The following is a 20,158-nucleotide window of genomic DNA, read 5'->3' on the forward strand; positions in this document are numbered from 1 at the left end:
TTTTCAAATGTGTGTATTCTGGTGATAGAAAAGGAAGTCATCAAACAAAGAAAATGAAAGCGCCATTTAATATTGACTATTCTATCTAGAATAGAATAATTTTCAAAAATATCTTCCTTTTCTGTTCTCACTTAAATCATATGTTGTAATTATTTTTTATATGTAAAAGCAAAGAAAATGTTTTAGTGTTTATAAATTTAACAAAATTAGGAGTTATCTTTTTTGACCCAAAAATTGATTTTAGAATAAACATTTAGTTCAAATAGTTGCATCCGTATGAATTTTATTGTCTACAACATGACTACACTTTCAAATATTCAATAATGCTATTACACTAATTTATGATTACTGTGATCGTAATTGCCATTTTCCATACTTTCATACTGATGCAACTATTTGAACTAATTTTAATTCAAATTCTGAGAATTTTCACAAAAATCAAAAATTATATGGTAAACACTACATTTTGATTTTGTACAAACTTTCTCTAAAAATTATTCCAAATACCCCTACGGGCACATACACCTTAATTAACCAATAGAATCACGTCATAGTTGCAAGTACAACTCATTAAAGACAAAACTTAATTTAAATGTAGTTTCTCTAAATCAAATAATTTAACCTAAAAACTATTATTTAATGCGAGCCATATACTCTTATTAATTTATTATAGTTAGGTAGTAATAATGTATTTGAGCAATAGATTTCATTATTAGCTTAATCACTTTGAATAAATTTGTTCTACACCATCCTTCCACTGACACGTGTCAATGAATTTCCAGCTTCTATTATACGCCACACTCCTAGTCATCACTCTAACATCCCCTTTCCTATTTTACCCTCCACTCTTATAATTATTCCCTCTATATCCCTTCTCCTTATATTTGTCTCCTTCCCCCATTCATTCCACCCCCAATCTCTCTCTCTCTCTCTCTCTCATTCTCCTCAATATTCTCTCATTTCCAAATTTTGTTCAAAATATCGCTCTAAACTTCCCTTTTTAGGATTAATTTTGTTGCAATTTTCGGATCTGAAACTGGGTTTGGACTAAATCCGTTTTCGTGTTTGTTGACTTTTTCTGAGTTTTGAAGTGTAGAGATTTTTCGATGTCTTCAACGTATTGGTGTTATAGATGCAACAGATTTTACAGAGTATACAACGAGGATTCAGTTACATGCCCCGATTGTAACACCGGATTCGTCGAAGAAGTCGAGGCTCCGACCCGATCCTCTCTCTCTGTGTCACGCCGACGCCGTTTCCCGGCGCCGCGCAACTCCGATCAGTCTCCAGGAACGGGTCCTATTTCCGGGACGGGTCATGGTTCTGGGTCAAGTCCAGGTCTTCGCCGGAACCGGAGGAATGGAGGCGGTGATCGGTCACCGTTTAATCCCGTCATCGTCCTTCGTGGCGGAGGAGGGAGTGGAGGAGGTGGAGGGGGAGGGGCGTTTGAACTATATTATGATGATGGAGCTGGGTCGGGATTAAGACCCTTACCGGCTACTATGTCGGAGTTTTTACTCGGGTCGGGTTTTGACAGGCTGTTGGATCAGCTTGCTCAAATAGAAGCTAACGGTATTGGAAGAATGGAGAATCCACCAGCTTCAAAAGCAGCAGTAGAATCATTGCCCACAATTGAGATACTTAATAACCATATTGCCACAGAATCATACTGCGCAGTATGTAAGGAGCCATTCGAGTTAGGTACCGAGGCACGGGAAATGCCATGTAAGCATTTGTACCATTCGGATTGCATACTCCCATGGCTCTCATTGCGCAATTCGTGCCCCGTCTGTAGGCACGAATTGCCCACTGAGTCACGGGACGTCGATTCGAACGAACAGAATGTTGTAGTAGGAAATGAAGAGGCAGTGGAGGAGGAAGCTGTTGGATTGACAATTTGGAGATTACCTGGTGGTGGTTTTGCTGTTGGGAGGTTAGGAGGGAGGAGGGGTGGTGGGGAGAGAGCACTTCCTGTTGTGTACACTGAAATGGATGGTGGATTTAATAATAGTAGTAATAATAATAATGGGGTTACAAGGAGGATTTCGTGGGGCTCTAGAGGGAGCGAATCGCGGAGAAATGGTGGATTGAGGAGGTTTTTTGGCAACTTGTTTTCGTGTTTTGGTGGTGGTGGTGGTGGTGGTGGTGGTTCTTCTTCAAGGTCTAGTTCCACTAGTTCAGATTCTAGGATAATAAATCGAAGCGGGAGTAGTTCGATGTCGTCTGTGTTTTTAGCTACGGCAAGAAGGCGTAGAGGTTGGGGTTTTGAAGCTAATAATGGAGTTAGAAGATGGTAAGTTGCCCCCATGAGAACTAACCTGGTATTTAAGTGGAGAATGGTAGAGGGGTGGATCCACCATTCCCGAGTTTTGAAAGCTGTGGTTGGTCCTAAGGGTTGGCCACAGACGGATTCTTGGTCATACAGAAAAAAGAAAAAAGATGGTAACTTGAATACTGGTGGATGACAAGTTTATCGTCATTGTAAATAACTGGATGTGAATGTTGGCTCTTAATTGGCACGCAAGAATTTATATTGATATTTATGAAGATGTTATAGCAGGGGAGGATGACGCTGAAATATTAGTGTAAGAAATGGCTCCTGGCAAGAAGGTCGACTGCCTCAACGCTCAAGTACCAAATGTGCCTTTGAACTTAAAGAGTGTCCCGCAGTGTAATTCTTTCTTATATTCCTTATCTTTTCCTTTTTAAGCTTTTAGTTTAAGTTTAAAGTCAGTCCGCTTTGTTCCAATAGTCTATTGAAACTTATGAAGCTTACATGAATTCTGAGTTTCTTGTATCTGGACTTCTTCACTTTTTGGAAATTCAGGTATGTCCCACAATAGGGGACCCTGCATTTAGTCTTGGCTTGCTAGTTAAAGACTTCCTTTTGATCATGTAATTAAATTGTTCATCGAAGATTATAAATAGCAAATTGTTTCCTTATATTGGAATCTATTTGTTCTTTACATTTTGATGTCATTAATAGAAGTTTGAAAGCTACATTGTGAGTTGTTTTGTGCGGAGGAATGAGGATGGGCATGTACATATGCATAATATGATAAATGTTGAACGTTGTTGATATTCTGTGTTTCGGTTGGCGGGTTATGTTTTTAAAGTGGAGTTTATTCATGGGGGATAAACTTGTGTAAACACCAGTTGCAGTAGGGGAAGGTGAAGTGAGGTCACAATAGCAGGCCATATTAAAATATAGCAAATGCTGATGAAACATAAAGTACCGGCTTGACTGATATATGAATTTGCTTTTTTGAAGGTATAGGTTTTGTATAAGCTAAAAAAGTGATTTAATAGATAAAATGGGCCTATGGTTTAAGTTAGTAGTCTTGATTCTTGGCAAAGTGGGAACTAGTAACTTGTTGATGAATGATGGGTGAACCTAATAATTCATCTGCAGATAACAAAGCCTTCCAATGGTGAAATGTATGCTGGTCCAGTTGAGTAGTAGCTCCAATCTTTTTGGGGTAGATGACTTTGTAGACTGATATGCAATGAGGAAATTTCAGACAGAGGACTGATATTAGCCTCAATCCTTCTGGTATGGATTATAAGTAGGCCTGGTTATCAATTAGATTACTTTGAAAAAAGAGAAATAGGCAAGTTGCGATAGACCTAACAGCATTATATTAGGTGGGACCTATAATATAGCCGGGTGGATTCCTATTTGCAGAGTTACCCGGTACCTGTACAATAGCCGTACCAAATGGAATAGTGTACAAGCTGGCCGGGGCATCACTGTTGCTAAAAAGAAAATATTCTGGCGATTGTTCAGTGCAATTTCCCTGCTAAGGAGAAGAAAAATCTCTTGTTTCAAGCGGCAGCTACTTGATGGATATTAATAGGGCAAGTTGATAGATTTTATTAGTGTAGGAGCTGTAGTTTTCTGGTGGGGCAGTGGTTATTGTTTGGTCAGCTTCCCTGCCTGCTAAGGAGAAGAAATAGTTCTTGTTTTCAGTGAAGAGTATTTGATGGATTTTAAAGTGATCCCATTAGAGATAGTGGCACTGAGTTTTATAACTAACTTGTATAATGAGTCTAATGACAGGGCATTTGGGACATCCTAATCAGATTTGACTTTGAAAGCTTTGCAATTGCTACTGAATTTCCATAGTGGAGACCTGCTGCTTAGCTCAACTCTGTGGTCTCTCCATTGTCCTTTATATAATACTATGTATTACTGGTGATTGGTCACATTCTCCTTTGTTCATTTTCTTAAGGTGGTAAGGGTAGGTTTCGGACCCTTTGTTAATTATAAACCCTTTGGTTAGTTATAAACTCATACAGACAAGTGAATCTTTAGCATATTATTCTTTACTTACGATACATCTGGGCATGCCAAAAGACATTTTGTTTGCAAAGATCAGGCCCATTTTTGGGTGTAAATACCTGTCTATTAATATAGTGTGCCTTCCAGTTTTTAGTTTTTTGTTTTTGTTTTTAATAACCACTACTTGGCTTGTTACAAGTTCTAGTTTGAGGTAAACCTAAGAAAGTTATTTTAATTGACATAATTGGCATATTGTATACGGGGTCATTTAGTCAGAGTGAGATTGTGACATGTCAGTGTGGTGATCTAATGATACACCTGCATATAAAAAGGTCTCTGTAGATGAAAGGAGTGTTGTTAAGAGTGACTTGTAGCCATAAACTCTTTGTTGAAATTCTGTAGAGCTGGTATGTTTAATGACAAGAACCTCAGAAAAGAAGACAGGTGTTAGCAGGAAACTTTCTTGCTAAGAAATAAGAATGTTAAAAGTGGTGATTATTATTATTAGATTAGGAAAAGAGAGGCCTTAGTTGAGAGAGCACTTGCAGCATATTATTAAGATGGGACCTAATAGTCTGGTGGGGCAGTAGTATTTTCTGGTACATTTCCCTGTCTGCTAAGGAGAAGAAATAGTTCTTGTTTTAAGCAAAGAATATGTGATTGGTCTAAGTTTTTAAAGTGATTCCATTAGGCATGGTGTTGGGAATTAAAATTTTATAGTAAGTTTCTGATGACAGGTTATGTGGGACTTCCTAATCAGACTTGACTTGGAAAGTTTTTGCAACTGAATTTCCATATTTGAGGGACCTTGTATCTGTTGCTTAGCTCAATTACTATGTGGTCTATACTTTGCCCTAATGCATATATTATATAATGGGTGGTTAACCACGTTCTTAGTTTTGTTCATATTCTAAAGATTGATGACATGGTAGGTCTGATGTATGGCTGGATTTGGACCCTGAGTTGTGGACCCTTTGGTTAATGGGGCACAAATAAACGGCAACCCGGTGCACTAAGCTCCCGCTATGTGTGGGGTCCGGGGAAGGGCTGGCCCACAAGTTCTATTGTACGCAGCCTTACCCTACATTTCTGCAAGAAGCTATTTTCACGGCTCGAATAAGGCACAAATGATGCTGCTAAAGGATTGATACTTAACAAATTCTTGAAGGAAGAAGCATATGCAGGAAATCTTTTAAGCCTTTGGTTGTATTTCTGCACAAATTCAAAAGCTGTTTGTTCGATACTTTTTAAAATCGTACAAGTGGAGATTGGAGAGGGTAGTGTGTATGCAACCTTATCCTTACATTTGTGAAGGTAGAGAAGTTGTTTCTGATAGATCTTCGACTCAAGTGAAGCATAATCTCAGCCCCGTGTATACGTTACTGCATAACTCTACCATGCGAGAACACTACCGGCATATCACCGGAAAACAGTACAAGTTTTGGACCTATTTTGGATGTTCATGTTTAGGTTCTTTTGTAGTTAAAGGTGCAAATTTGTGCTACCTCTTGAGCTAATGTTCATAATGTTGTATTCTAGTCAATTGAGTTGCATCTAGAACTGTGAATGTTGTGGTCACGGGCGGATGTAGCCTTTCGGCTACGGGGTTAACTGAATCATAACTTTTAACATGGAGTATGAATTGATATATAAGAACTTACTAAAATTTCAATAAGTATTAGATTTGAACTCATAATTTTAACACGACACTGAGTTTAATGCTAAAAATCTTAAAAGTTGAATCCATTAAATTTAAATTGTGGATCCGCCTTTGGTTGTACTAGCAACATTAGTCTTACCAATTAGCTGACAAGAATAAACAGAAGTAGATGATAAACATAACGCAGACTCTATTTATTTATCCCTTTTCTTTCTCAAAAATAACGCATAATGTCTGAATATTCTAGGCGCCATTGTCAAAAGAATTTGTTCTCCAGCGTGGTTGGATTGGATTTGTATTTTCTCCGAATATTTTTGGGAATATACTACAGCTGCTGCTTGCAGTTAATATTTTAGCACTTAACTCGCACTTGGTTTTTATTCCAAATCAATTAATTAAATCTTAATCGTTATAGATTAAAGAGAGAATACCTTGTTCCGACTACTAGTTTGGCAATAGCAAATATTCCTTCTGTTCACTTTTGGTTATCCCACTTTTGACTTTGCACTCCCTTTAAAAAAAATAAAGTATGTAGTTTATAATTTTATCCATAACAATGATAGCATTTCCAAAAGTCGAGAGAAATGATTTGGGGAATTAGTAGTTAATGATAAATGTAAAACAAGAAGAAAAGATTATCTCTCTTAATTTAATGTAGTGGACAAGTAAAAGTGAAAATGTATTATTAGTATAATGGACAAATAAAAATGAAAGAAGAAAATATCAAATAGCCGAAAGTATGTACTTTTCTGGCCACAGGGGTCAGTCAATAATTTTTTTAAAATCTTTCTGTTGCTAATCTCTGTTTGTTTAGTAGATAATTAAGCATCTAGGGAATGACAAATTATAACTAAAGTTGATATGGTGCCATGTGATTACAACAAATAAGTTTTCTGTTGGACGCTAACAGCTTGGCTTTTGCTATTAAACGGAATCAAAGGGCCTTAAATCTTGGGATTTGTCTCTATTTAATGAACATTTGGAAGAATAAGTGGCTATTTGGCATCTTAATGAACATTTGGGCCACGACTTTACTTCAATGAAACTAGGAAAAAGCTTACACGAAAAAGCTACTCGTATAATTTGTTTGGATAAAAGTAGATAAACAACTTGGTACTTAGAATTGAATTTTGTCATTGCCTTTTCGCTAACACTACAACTTTTTTGAATTTTATGGTGTTAAACATGTCAGAATATTTGTTTGGCTATAAAAACTTTTCATTGAGGGTAAAATTAAAAATTTAAATTAAATTATTTTCAAATTCAGAAAGAGATTATTATTTTTGGAACGTACCAAAAAAAAATACGTTCATGTAAACTGAAACAAAAGGAGTATTAAAGAGATCTTCCATAGTTATTTGTACTTGTTGTTTGCATGAATTATCCTTCTCTACCAATTTTACAAATGTGGTAATAGAAGGAAAGTGGGAGTTAGGAGGCTGAACTCTACATCATTTAAGCTATCAACGGAACAATTCGATGATCGTTACAATTCAAACTGTAGTGTCACGAATTAAAATTTAATGAATTTTGTAACATTGTTGGCCGATTCACTATAAGCAACATTTAAAATATCCGATTATTAGAGATCTTTAAAACCATCAATTGTTAGCTGAAAATGTGCTCTGTAAAATACTTAAACAACAACAAAAAACCAAGTGTAATATCACAGGTGGGGTCTGAGGAGGGTAATGTGTACGCAGACCTTACCCCTACCTTGTTAATCTGTAAAATACTTAAACAGATTAACCGAATATCCTTCCTGTATAAACTATGGAGAGATGCCAAAAAATTTAACAACTTGAAAGCATAGAAATACTTCTCGATCAAGGAAATGATAAAGCTTACGAATTTAGCATATTAAACATCTGGTATACTAACATCTCGTCTATACGCATATATCATATAATACATACCGGATTTTACTTTGCTTTACCCTTTCCTTTTCCTTTCTTTGCTTCAAGTTTGGCTTGGATACGAGCAGCTGCCGCTGCCTTAGCTTCTTCTCTCTTCTTCTTCTCTTCCTCCTTAGCTGCAGCTGCCATTTCTCTTTGCTTCTTTAGCTCCCTGTTTAATACAGTGCCAATTGTTTTGTCGAAATTCCATTCAGTTGTTTTCTAAGGATATAAATGAAGGCTTTTACATAGAATAAACCACGATTTTCAACCCAATAGCGCAGAGAGAAAGAGCGAGAACTTACTCCAGCCTAGCCCTTTCATCTGAAACACTGCTGATACTAGAACCTTTACGTGGTCTACAAGCCACGAGCTCCACCTCAAAAACAAGGGTTGCACTGTATTAAGATGTTTCAAAACCAACAATCAGATTACTACTTCAAAAGAACACCGCCTCTACCAGCCCAAGACACTCATTGTGTTGCCACCAATCAACGTCCTCTTACTTTCTTTAACTGTTTAGCGTGCTGGAAGGTCAAGGAAGTTGACGACCTAATGACTTGATGAGATGCAAATGCTAAAGAAACAATTTTTTTTTAAAAAAAATCAGGTATAGTAATGCTAAAGAAACAAGTATTTATTTTCTAAAAGAAAACCTGTAAAAATAAATTCTGAATGATGTCCAAGAGCTGAAGGCAATCCACACAATCCTAGGCTCCCAGCTCCATTTTAGTGCTAGCCATTTAGTAGAGAGACTTTGTTTTACATAGTTTAAAGTATAAGTGAACGAACCCATACCATTTTCCTAAAACAGAAACATTATTCTTTCTCCTCCATTTTTGGTAAGAGTATACTTTCACCATAGTAGACTACCAGAAATAGACACACTTGCAGCATGTAAAGAACTACAGAGTTAACTTACTCAGGGGGAATATCCGGCGGGGATCCTGCACTTCCATAGGCATACTCTGGCTTGCAGGTAATTACAGCTACTTCCCCAACCTGAAAGATCAAAAGGAAAAAAGTTGAACACTAATTTAAACTCGATGTACAACCACCACAAGTCTGAGAGCATATTGACCTTCATGGTCCTCAGTGCAACATCCCAAGCCTTAATAACAGAACCAGTACCAATCTCAAAGGAGAAAATTGTATTATCTTCACGGGTGGTATCAAATACTTCACCGGTCTCAGCAAGAGTGCCTTCATAATGAACTGTTTTGAAACCGAAAAACAAAAGGAAAAGATTAATGTGCCGAATCTCAACGACTCAACCAGGAATATGTAGCTATTTCCAGTACAGCTAAAGAGAAATATGCACATGTTAGCAATTAAGAAACTGTAAATTTGGAGATGACCGATCACTGAAACAAGATACATGGTGAGGACAAATTAGTCATTTTCAAAATATGGATCACAAAAGAGTATTCCCTGCTTTTATTTCATATGTTGCTAAAAGAGAATTAATACAGAAAATTGTCATTAAGCAAAAATAAAAAGCATTTTCCATTATTCTTGAGCTCTTACGTGGGGCACTGGGCTACACTAGTAGTGCACAAGTTAATTCAGGGACTAAATTATGGTTAACGAAATCCAAAATGTTGGCCGGTGTCTAATAATTTTTCAGTCTCAACTATTGCCAAAATAAAGAAAATCTAGAAGCTTATCTGCTTATGCATGCAATCGTGCAATTTTCCAGTTCAAAAGTGGGAAGGATACAACTCTGGAGACTTATTCAGTAAAAAAAAGACCTTAAATTATGAGTTTATTGTCAAAAAGAGCATTTAACTTGACAGTTACTCTTGTCAAAATCAAATAATGCACGCTTGAGTGAGGGATGGAAGGATATTGTGGTATTCGAATTATCCGCAGGGTCAAAATCAAATAATGACACGCTTGAGTGAGGGATGGAAGGATATTGTGGTATTCGAATTATCCGCAGGACTTCATGACGATGGAAGTAGAGTAGCTGGAGCTCCCAATTGAGGCCTAACTTATAGCAGAAACTAACAGTGACTTTTGGGGATGTATTGCTTTAAAATTCTCAATCTTTACACCCCTTTTCAACTATCTCAAAGCTCCCACTCTGCCTTTCTTTCTTACCCCAAACTTCGTTCTTCAAGGATACTTCAAACATTAACTTTTAGTAGAAAGAAGACCTATTTAGCTTTTCAACATTAGCATATTGTTCTACAGCCAACCAAATCAGAATTTGCTATACTTTCTCTATTTACGACAATAAATTAAGCAATTGTTTTGCAGGAGAAATCTTCTTCTCAATTTATAAGGAGCACCCTTGCCTTTGTAAAAAGGTAATGGCATGAGAGCTATAGTTACACAGTAAAGGCTCACTATGCATTCAAGTGTTATCCTAATAATATATAAGTAGTCCATTGTAAGAGACATGCCAAAATGAAAATGCGAGAGTGAATACAACAGAGACTGACAACAGAAAACAGAAACAATGTAGACATTTTATGTCATATGCCCAAGGCTATCTATGTGACCCATACCATCAACAAGAGGAAGACTCTCAGAGGGAGCAATTGCATCAGGTTTCGGACGTTGCACTATTTTTTTCATAACACCTCCATCTCCAGTTAAATCAATTGCATCACCCATGTTATACAACTTTTCTGCAACCTGGCTGGAAAAGAACATCAAGTCACGAGCAGACGATGTTATTCACATTATTTAAGCAACTAACTGCTTAAACCACACACACAAAAAAAAAATGAAGGAGATAAATGGGGAAGTTATGAGAAGGAAATAGTTAACGTAAAAACTCAGAGCTTTTCATAGTTCTTTTCTCCATTAACTGTATTACGGGAGGATTTATCAACATCAAAGGCGTTAATTAATTAGGTAAATGTTCTGAAACTTAACCAGCTTAAAAGCGTTAAACTAGACCAGCATAATGAAGAATAGAAGGGCAAAAAGGAAAGCATTACATTACACTTTATGTAAGATTTTGGTTTGAGAACACCATTCCCATTCTAATTGCTGGCAATTTAAACTGCAAAGTTTACATATTCTTGCAAAGTCTATAGAACTCACCTAATATTTTTAGAAAAAAATTGTCTTTCAACATTTTTTCCTTTTTAATATTAAAATTTGGAAGTTCAGTACTGACACTTCCTTTTCCTTCTATTTCTTTCATTTCTCATTTTGGATCGTTGTTTCGGACCTCCTAGCGTTGTATCAGGAGAGGATACACTATGAAGAAATACTGTTGCAGAGAAGTCCCCAATCTCAGCTTACTGAGGCAAAAATAAATTATATAAACCAAAGAAAGCAGACCGACTAGATTAGCCTCACACCTATGTTGCTTAGATCCTTCAAAAATGTTGCTAGTGTGTCGGATCCTCCAAAAGTTATTCATTTTTGGAGAATCCCACACAGGTGCGACGGCATTTTTGGAGGTTTTAAACAATATAGCCTCACACAACGGCGTAACTAAGGGGAGACAAGATTGAATCCCATTCAGACGGAAAAATGTTGCGTAAATAAGGTAAAAACAAAAAAATTTGGTAATATACTATGTTACACGGACACTTCAAAAATGTTGTACGGTGCGTGTCAGATCCCAAAAGTAGTGCAATTTTTAAAGGATCCAACACAAGTGCAGCAACAATTTTGGAGAGCCCGAGCAACATATGTTATATATAAACGGGCGAATCCCCTTGACACAAGAAAAGATTCTCGTGTTAGCGCTAAAAGGGAGTTGTAAAATTGCCTTAGGTCACAAATTCAAATCCTAGGTGTGACACTGTAGTCCTTTTTTTTAATCCCCTTGTACGAATTTTTGGCTCCGCCACTGGCCTCACACCTCTAGGAAACAAGTTCTCAATGCATGAACAAAGGCAAAATCTGATATGAACTGCGTCAATTGCACAGCTGCGGGAGTAGTACATAGAGCTTGAGCAGTAGTACGAGAATAAGAAATAGTTAAGTCAGTTATACTACTAGTTTAGTCCCTAGAGTATTTTCACTTTGGCCCAGTTAGTTATATATTTCTTTTACTTTAGTCCCCGTCTCAGTCACGATATATGTACTGCACTTTACCCATTTGAGGATTATGAATGAGAATACTTAGCTCCTTTCTCTTCTCTCTTAGATTGCTAGCTTAGATCTCACTATTTTCATTGCTTTAACAGATTATATCAATGGTATCAGATCCTGCTCTGTGGGTCATCAGCCATGGCTGGTAAAATTGGAGAAGTGTTGAATCGGTTGGATCAAATGGCTATTGAAGTGGCGAATTTCAATGTCCGACAGAATCAGCTGGAAGCAGTGAACGAACATGCATTTCGGGAACTGAAGGAAGCCATTGCAGCTGCTCCGAGCTCCAGCAGCGGCAAAGAGGTGACAGTAACTGAGCTAACTCGAGGGGAACTTTACTCACCCACCGATGGGCCCTTGCATCTGGCGGGTATTGATAATCAATCTCCCTGACAACAATCCAATTCGAACCCTAAGGCTAATCAACCATCAATCTCACCCTACTTCTGCTACACACCAAGCTTCCATGACCAGAACTCAGATGACTCCACCTATAGCACCCATTCCCTCACCACAATTTCCAGTTCAATTTCCCCAAAACCACATACCAATGTCGGGGCCAATTAACCAGATTCCCAGCTCTATGACTAACCCAATACCCATTCGTATGAACCAAAACCAGATGCTACCAAATATGAACACCCTACCCACTACTCAACCAGTGTATTCACCTTACCTAACTCACTACAACACCTACCCTAACTACCACCCCTCACACTTGATTTTGAGACAATATAGGATTGGGTTCCCTAGGTTCAACTGCAAGGGATTTCAGAACTGGTGGTACCAGGTGGAGCAATTTGTTTTCAATGGATGAAGTTCCACACAATCAGAAGGTTGCAGTTGCTTCCATGCACCTGGATGACTTGGCATTACAGTGGCACAGAGCTTATATGAGGAGCAGGGTACCCCTTAATCTTTCAATTCCGAGTTGGGAGGAGTACATTTGGGCATTGTCTTTCAAGAGTTGTTTGATAGAGCTATGACTAGGCTCAATTTGGAACCTAACTATGCCATCAGTATATTCCTAGAGGGGTTGAAGCCAGAACTGGGAGATGTTGTGACGATATTGAAACCATATTCCCTGCCACAAGCCTATCATTTGGCTCAGTTACAGGAGTCAATCTTTATTAAACGATCCAAAGCGTTGAAAACCTCCATTTTACAGTCATCTAATATCTTCAATAAAACCCATACTGCATCACAGCAACCCACCTATGCCAAACCTGTAAGGACACCTGTTAACCATTTACCAAAACATGCCCAGAATACAGTCCTTGATAGGACTAAGAGGAGGAGACTCACCCCTACAGAATTGAGTGAGAGGAGAGCTAGGGGTTGTGCTATGTCAGTGATGAAAAGTTTGAACCTAGCCATATATGTAAAGCTAAGATTCAGTTGTACTTGCTGGAGTTAGAGGAAGTGGAGACAGTGGTGGAAACTGAGGAGGAGTTGTTTAACATGGAAAAGGTTGCAGAGATGTGTGAGATCTCAATTCATGCGCTTCATGGCACCACAGGTTACAAGACATTAAGACTCCCTGGTCACTGTCCACTCAATATCCTTATTGATACAGGGTCAACTCATAACTACATTGACAAGGATTTGGTGACTAAAATGGGCCGGAAGGTGGATTCATGTGAATTACTTGATGCTAATTTAGCTGATGGAAACACAGTACCAATCTCAAGAGTGTGCAAGGGAATTGAGTGGTTGTTGCAAGGTTCTGTGTTTAGAGCAGACTTTCTTTTGCTTCCTTTGGGAACTTGTGATGTAGTGTTGGGGGTCCAGTGGTTAAGTGATTTGGGCGACATTTTGTTCAATTTTAAGAAACTGACTATGCAATTCGAATATGAAGGGAAGATGTTACTCTTACAAGGGATTAGACCCAAACTACAGATGGTGGAGTCAGATGCCTTGCAGAAAATACAAAGGGAATGTGCCCAACTATTTATGATTAAGGTGGTTACAAGGAATGCACAAGAGAAGCACAAGGAGGGACAGGAGCCGATTCTAGGCAATGAACCTGTTGAGATTCAACCTGTTGAGATTCAGCAGGTTTTGCATGAGTTTGAGGCAGTCTTCAGTGAACCAAAGGGGTTGCCCCCTTTCAGGGAACCTTTTGATCATCACATTCCATTCAAAGAAGGGACCAATCCAGTAAATGCAAGGCCCTACAGGTATTCTCTAGTGCAAAAGGATGTTATTGAAAAAATGGCGCACGAATTACAATCTCAGGGCTTAATACAACATAGTAGTAGTCCATTTGCTTCTCCAGCTGTATTGGTAGGGAAGAAGGATGGCAGTTGGAGATTATGTGTGGATTACAGAGCTTTAAACCAGATTACAATTAAAGACAAGTACCCTATACCTATCATTGAGGAGCTGTTGGATGAATTGGGGGGTTCACAGGTGTATTCTAAGATTGATCTTAGATCAGGCTATCACCAAATTAGGATGGCACCCTCAGACATTCACAAGACAGCTTTCAGGACCCATTCAGGTCATTATGAGTATTTGCTGATGTTATTTGGCTTAACCAATGCTCCCTCTAGTTTTCAAGGCTTGATGAACCGCATTTTTCAAGAGCATTTAAGGAAGTTTATCTTAGCGTTCTTTGACAATATACTGGTTTTTAGCAAGACTATGCAGGATCATGTGGATCACTTAAAGGAGACCTTTAGGTTGTTGATGAGGCACCATCTCTTTGCCAGGAAATCTAAATGTCATTTTGCTACAACAAGTGTGGAATATCTGGGACATTATAACTCTGGCAAGGGGGTCTCTACTGATCCTAATAAGATCGAGGCAGTATAAGAGTGGCCAACCCCTTCCACTGTCAAGCAATTAAGAGGCTTCTTGGGGTTGGCTAGATATTATAAGAGATTCATTAGGGGTTATGGGCAAATTAGCAAGCCCCTGACTGATTTGTTGAAGAGAGATAGTTTCAAGTGGACTGGGAAGGCAACTGCAGCTTTTCAGTCATTGAAAAATGCTCTAACCACTGCACCAGTGTTAGCTCTGCCAGATTTCAGCTTGGTATTTACAGTCGAAGCTGATGCATGTGATGTGGGAATTGGAGCTGTGATATTGCAGAAGGGCCAACCTATCGCATATCTAAGTAAAGGGTTATCTCAACAACACTGAGCTATGTCCGTGTATGACAAAGAGTTGCTAGCATTGGTAATGGCTGTCACAAGGTGGGGTCAGTATTTAACAAGTAGACATTTCATTCTTAAAACTGACCAGAAGGCCTTAAAATTCCTACTTGAGCAAAAGTTGCATGCAAGAGCACAATTGAAGTGGGTGACTAAACTCATGCAATATGACTTTGAAATTGAATATAAGAAAGGCAAGGAGAATAAAGCTGCAGATGCTCTGTCCAGGATTCCTACAGTGGAAATTGCTGCTCTCTCACTATCCAGTGTGAGAACTGACCTACTACAGGCCATCATGAATAGCGGGAGTACAGATCCAGAGTTATAAAAGTTAATGCATCGATTGGATGATCTCAAAAAAGTGAAGGAGTATTCTTTTATTAATCAGCAATTGCGAAAGAATGAGAGACTAGTAGTTGGGTCTGATGCAATGCTTAGGAAGGAGATACTTCAACTTTGGCATGACTCAGTTACTGGTGGTCATTCTGGAATTGACCACAATACCATACTTACAGGAAGGTTGTTGCTCTGTTTTACTGGAGGAGGATGAAGGAAGATGTGGAGAACTATGTTAAAAAATGCGATGTGTGCCAAAAAACAAGTATGACCACTCTGCATCTCCAGGCCTGTTGCAGCCACTACAAATCCCAGCACTCGCATGGAGTAGCAATAGCATGGATTTCATCGAGGGGTTGCCTAAGTCTAATGGGAAAGAAGTCATTTGGGTGGTGGTGGATAGATTGACAAAGTATGCTCATTTTGTAGCAGTTAAACATCCTTATTCTGCAATGGACATTGCCAAGCTGTTCATGGAAAATATCTTTAAGCTTCATGGAATGCCTGAAGATATTGTGAGTGACAGGGACCCAATCTTCACGAGCAAATTGTGGCAGGAACTGTTTGCTACCCAAGGAGTGACCTTAAACACTTCTACTGCTTACCACCCACAGTCCGATGGTCAAACTGAGGTTATCAATAGGTGTTTGGAGACTTATTTGCAATGATATAGCTCTGACTCACCTGCTGATTGGGGACATTATTTGATCTTTGCAGAATGGTGGTATAACACCACCTTTCACACATCCACTCAGACCACACCATATGAAGCCTTGTATGGTCGGCCTCCACCTTTACATTTGCCTTATATGCAAGGAGATTCAGGGGTACCAGAAGTGGATAGAAGCTTGACGACAAGGGAACTCAAGTTGCAGCTACTTAAGTTCCATCTGTCCAGGTCTCAGCAGAGGATGGTCGACCAAGCCAACAAGAAAATATCAGACAAACAGTTTAATGTTGTAGAGTGGGTATATCATAAGATTCAACCCTACAGGCAGATGACTTTATCTAGCAGACACTTCACCAAACTTTCTTCCAAGTATTATGACCCATACCAGATCCTTCAGAAGGTAGGCAATGTTGCCTACAAACTATCCTTGCCTCCACAGTTGATGTTGCACCCCACCTTCCATGTATCCTTACTTAAGCCATGTTACGAGGTCCCTGAGAAAGTATCTCACCCTCCAGTTTTGGACTTGTCCAGCCCCTATTGTCCTTGTCCTGCTAAAGTGTCGGACAGAAGGATGGTTCAGAAGGGGAATAAGGCAATAGTTCAGCTTCTAATTCAGTGGGATCAGCTTCCAGAAGATCAGGCAACTTGGGAAGATGCTAGTGTTTTGCGTGTCAGGTTTCCATCCTTTCTTCCTTGAGGACAAGGAAGATTTTCAGGGGGGAGTACTGATATGAACTGCGTCAATTGCACAGCTGCGGGAATAGTACATAGAACTTGAGTAGTAGTATAAGAATCAGAAGTAGTTAAGTCAGTTATATAGTTTGAGAACTAGTAGTTTAGTCCCTAGAGTATTTTCACTTTGGCCCAGTTATTTAAATATTTCTTTTACTTTAGTCCCTTTCTCAGTCACGATATATGTACTGCACTTTACCCATTTGAGGATTATGAATGAGAATACTTAGCTCCTTTCTCTTCTCTCTTAGATTGCTCGCTTAGATCTCACTATTTTCCTTGCAAGTTAACAGATTATATCAAAATCTTACTAATCATGCTCTATAATACTCAAAGGCGATAAAAACTTAATTAGTTTTACTCAAAAGACAGACTAGTACAATATCAGAAGCAAAAAATATGACTATGCAATTTAAACATATGAAAGTCATAGAACTACGCCAAATTGAACTGAAGCTCCTTCAGGTATTTAGAGGGCAAAAACATAGTAATTCATCTAACAATTCGTGTTTAACAATTACAATATCATGCGACAATGGCGTTAAGTTTCTGTCTTATGATATATAAAAGACAGAGAGTGAACTTACAGTTCAATTTCGCCGGAGAAATATAGGGAAATTTGACGGCAAGAGGACAGCTACTCCGGCGTCATGTGAAATTGGACGACATAATCAATTGGAATTTGGGTCCCAAATTGGAATCCATTTGCTTATTGTCAACGCAAATGACTAAAAGTAATTTGGGCTTTTGAAGTGTGAAATCCATAAGCCCAATTCAAAGGGCCAGATCATTTCACAAAAATGTTATTCCACCTTTTTTTTCTTTTTATTTTGGCTAAAATGGATTACAAGTGTAACCAAATAAGGTGATTAAGCGCAAGTATATATACAACTATTTTTTACCAAATTAGGTAAAATTAATATTAAAGAAGTTTTTTTTAAAGAAAAAAACATCGAAAAATATGATGGGATGATTAAGATCATCCAGTCTTAACTAGATGTCTCGATTTGAGAGTCATAAGCATAAAGAGCATTTCGGTAAGGCGTACTTTACAACCCTCAATGGACTAACTTGGCTCGAATTGGATTAGTCAGGCTAGTAAATTTAGATATTCAATGATTAAACAACCCGAAAATAAAAGGTTGCTCAATTCTGATTAGATTATTATTTATAAAACCTCTAGTATTATTCAATAGTCCAATAAGAAACATAAACAAGTTTCCAAACTCTATAGCTCAATTAGCAAAAGTTCTAGGCAATCAAGTACATATTTAGTCAAATAGATTTACAAGATGGTCTAATATCAATCCAATTAGTGCAAAATCTTCATACATTGTCACAGTCAAAGATAATGAGAATCAAATTATGGATTTGGATCCAATCAATTTGGTGACCCAAATCCAACTCTTTTTGTCCTACAAAAAGCTACTTAATGGGCCAGGGGTAAATCATAGCCCACCAACTCAAATATTAAAGGGGAATCTACTTGTATGCCAATTGAAAACATTAGTTAACACCATATACAATTAAAATATTTATTTTACTCTATATACCTACTTTATAAAATTATTTTACCATGTATACCTACTTTATTCTAAAATATATTACTGTATATTTCAAATTAGAATATTGTGATATATTTAATTTGGAATTGTATTCCAAATTAGAATACTGTAGCATGTTTAGAAAAATTATGGCATATTTGCTTTGGATACTATATTCCAAATTCAAATATTGTAGTATGTTTGGTTCGGATATTGTATTTTAAATTAAAATATTATAATATATTTGTTTTGAATATTGTATTCCAAATTAGAATACTGTAGTATGTTTTATTAGAATATTATGGTATGTTTAGTTTGGATATTGTATTCCAAATTAAAATATTATAATATATTTGGTTTGAATATTGTATTCTAAATTAGAATACTGTAGTATATTTTATTAGAATATTATGGTATGTTTAGTTTGGTTTGAATATTGTATCCCAAATTAGAATTCTGTAGTATGTTTTATTAGAATATTATGATATGTTTAGTTTGGATATTGTATTCTTCATTAGAATATTATGGTAAGTTATGTTTGGATTTTCAATTGGAATATTGTGGTATCATTAGTTTGAATATTATATTCCAAATTAAAACATTATGGCCTGTTTAGTTAGAATATTGTATTGTAAAATAGAATATTATGGTAAGTTAGGTTTGGATTGTATTCCAAAGTAGAATATCGTGATATGTTTTGGAATATATGGAGGTATAACATGTAATATTTTTGAAATATATGATATAATTTTAAAACTTAAGTATACCATAAAAGTGAGTTCTACAAATGGGTATATCATGTTACTTCCTCAATATTAAAATGTTCACTAATATCATATCTTCTTAATCCATTAGTAAGATAGGGACAGGGCTTCTCACGTGAACATATAGAGCCCACAAGATATCACCCTTGTGATTATACAGTTTAGTCGCTTCCTAAAATAATAGCGTACAAATATCTTATTATATATTATTTATAATTAATAGGGCCCTCTTATCTCTTCCTTCTCCGAACTCTGGTTATGGAAGAAGGAACCGAGAAACGCCTGGTTCTCTCTTGCCTGCCCATGGATTCAGCAGCAGTTCGAAAGGTTGCCCTATTCGGGAATCTCCGGATCTATGCTGATTTTCAACTCTCCGAAGCATTTCGTCGATTACTACGCCCTTCCTCCTCTCTGGGTGCCTAGGCTTTTTATACTTTTTCCTCCTTTTTCTTTTTGTTTCCCTTCTTCGCTTATTCAATATTTTTTATATATATATTTTGCTAGCGGCTATAATTATTTTGATAGACTAGTTAATTGTGTCAAAAGCTCATTTTTCTCTCCTCCGTTACACCATGAGGATCAATGGTGTTTTCATTTAGCTTTCCACTATATCTAGTAAACATCTTAATTTTTCATGAATTATACTTTGTGATTATTTATAGCCCGATTGTTAGTTAATTATCTTGTATTTGTTTTTAATTTTAATAAAATTATAGCATGGATTAACTAAATATACGTGTAAGAATTTTTTAATTTTAAGATATTTTGTAGAATAATATTTTGATAGTCTCCACGTGAAAAATCGAAGCTTAGACTTTTGATGTGATCGTTGATCGAACACTGGATCTATAATCTAGATTCTTTGATGATAACATTTTATTTGCCAAATATGATTTTTTTTTTTTTAGGTTTAATATTTTATATTTTGCTTCTTCTCAAAATACAATCATGGTTAGACATACAAATAATGATTTTTTATTTTTTAAAATAAAAGTACAAAACTACAAATTAAAAGATACAAAAGTAATCACTGCTGTATTGCCAATATATAA

The 20,158-nt window shown here is 37.1% G+C and overlaps 2 protein-coding genes across 4 annotated transcripts; one reads left to right on the top strand and one right to left on the bottom strand.

Moving 5' to 3' along the window:
- The first annotated feature begins 900 nt into the window (after nt 1-900).
- Nucleotides 901-2,943, top strand: LOC104090539 (probable E3 ubiquitin-protein ligase RHC2A). The gene has a single exon (XM_009595658.4). The coding sequence runs from the start codon at nt 1,107-1,109 to the stop codon at nt 2,295-2,297; it is 1,191 nt and encodes a 396-aa protein (XP_009593953.1). The 5' UTR covers nt 901-1,106; the 3' UTR covers nt 2,298-2,943.
- A 4,744-nt stretch (nt 2,944-7,687) lies between these two features.
- Nucleotides 7,688-17,524, bottom strand: LOC104090540 (peptidyl-prolyl cis-trans isomerase FKBP20-1). Of its 3 annotated transcripts, XM_033654640.2 has the most exons (7): nt 17,386-17,509; nt 16,449-16,818; nt 10,351-10,484; nt 8,919-9,052; nt 8,760-8,839; nt 8,143-8,235; nt 7,688-8,009 (listed from the first exon to the last, which is right to left on the bottom strand). In XM_033654640.2, the coding sequence occupies exons 3-7, from the start codon at nt 10,457-10,459 to the stop codon at nt 7,865-7,867; spliced, it is 561 nt and encodes a 186-aa protein (XP_033510531.1). In that variant the 5' UTR covers nt 10,460-10,484; nt 16,449-16,818; nt 17,386-17,509; the 3' UTR covers nt 7,688-7,864. The 3 variants fall into 3 exon arrangements, with proteins under 3 accessions (XP_033510531.1, XP_009593954.1, XP_009593955.1); XM_009595659.4 differs by lacking the exon at nt 16,449-16,818 and having other exon boundaries at nt 17,386-17,524; XM_009595660.4 differs by lacking the exon at nt 16,449-16,818 and having other exon boundaries at nt 10,351-10,480; nt 17,386-17,508.
- Nucleotides 17,525-20,158: the final 2,634 nt, after the last annotated feature.

Source organism: Nicotiana tomentosiformis, chromosome 4 (genome assembly GCF_000390325.3).
Source record: "Nicotiana tomentosiformis chromosome 4, ASM39032v3, whole genome shotgun sequence".
Lineage (NCBI taxonomy): Eukaryota > Viridiplantae > Streptophyta > Magnoliopsida > Solanales > Solanaceae > Nicotiana > Nicotiana tomentosiformis.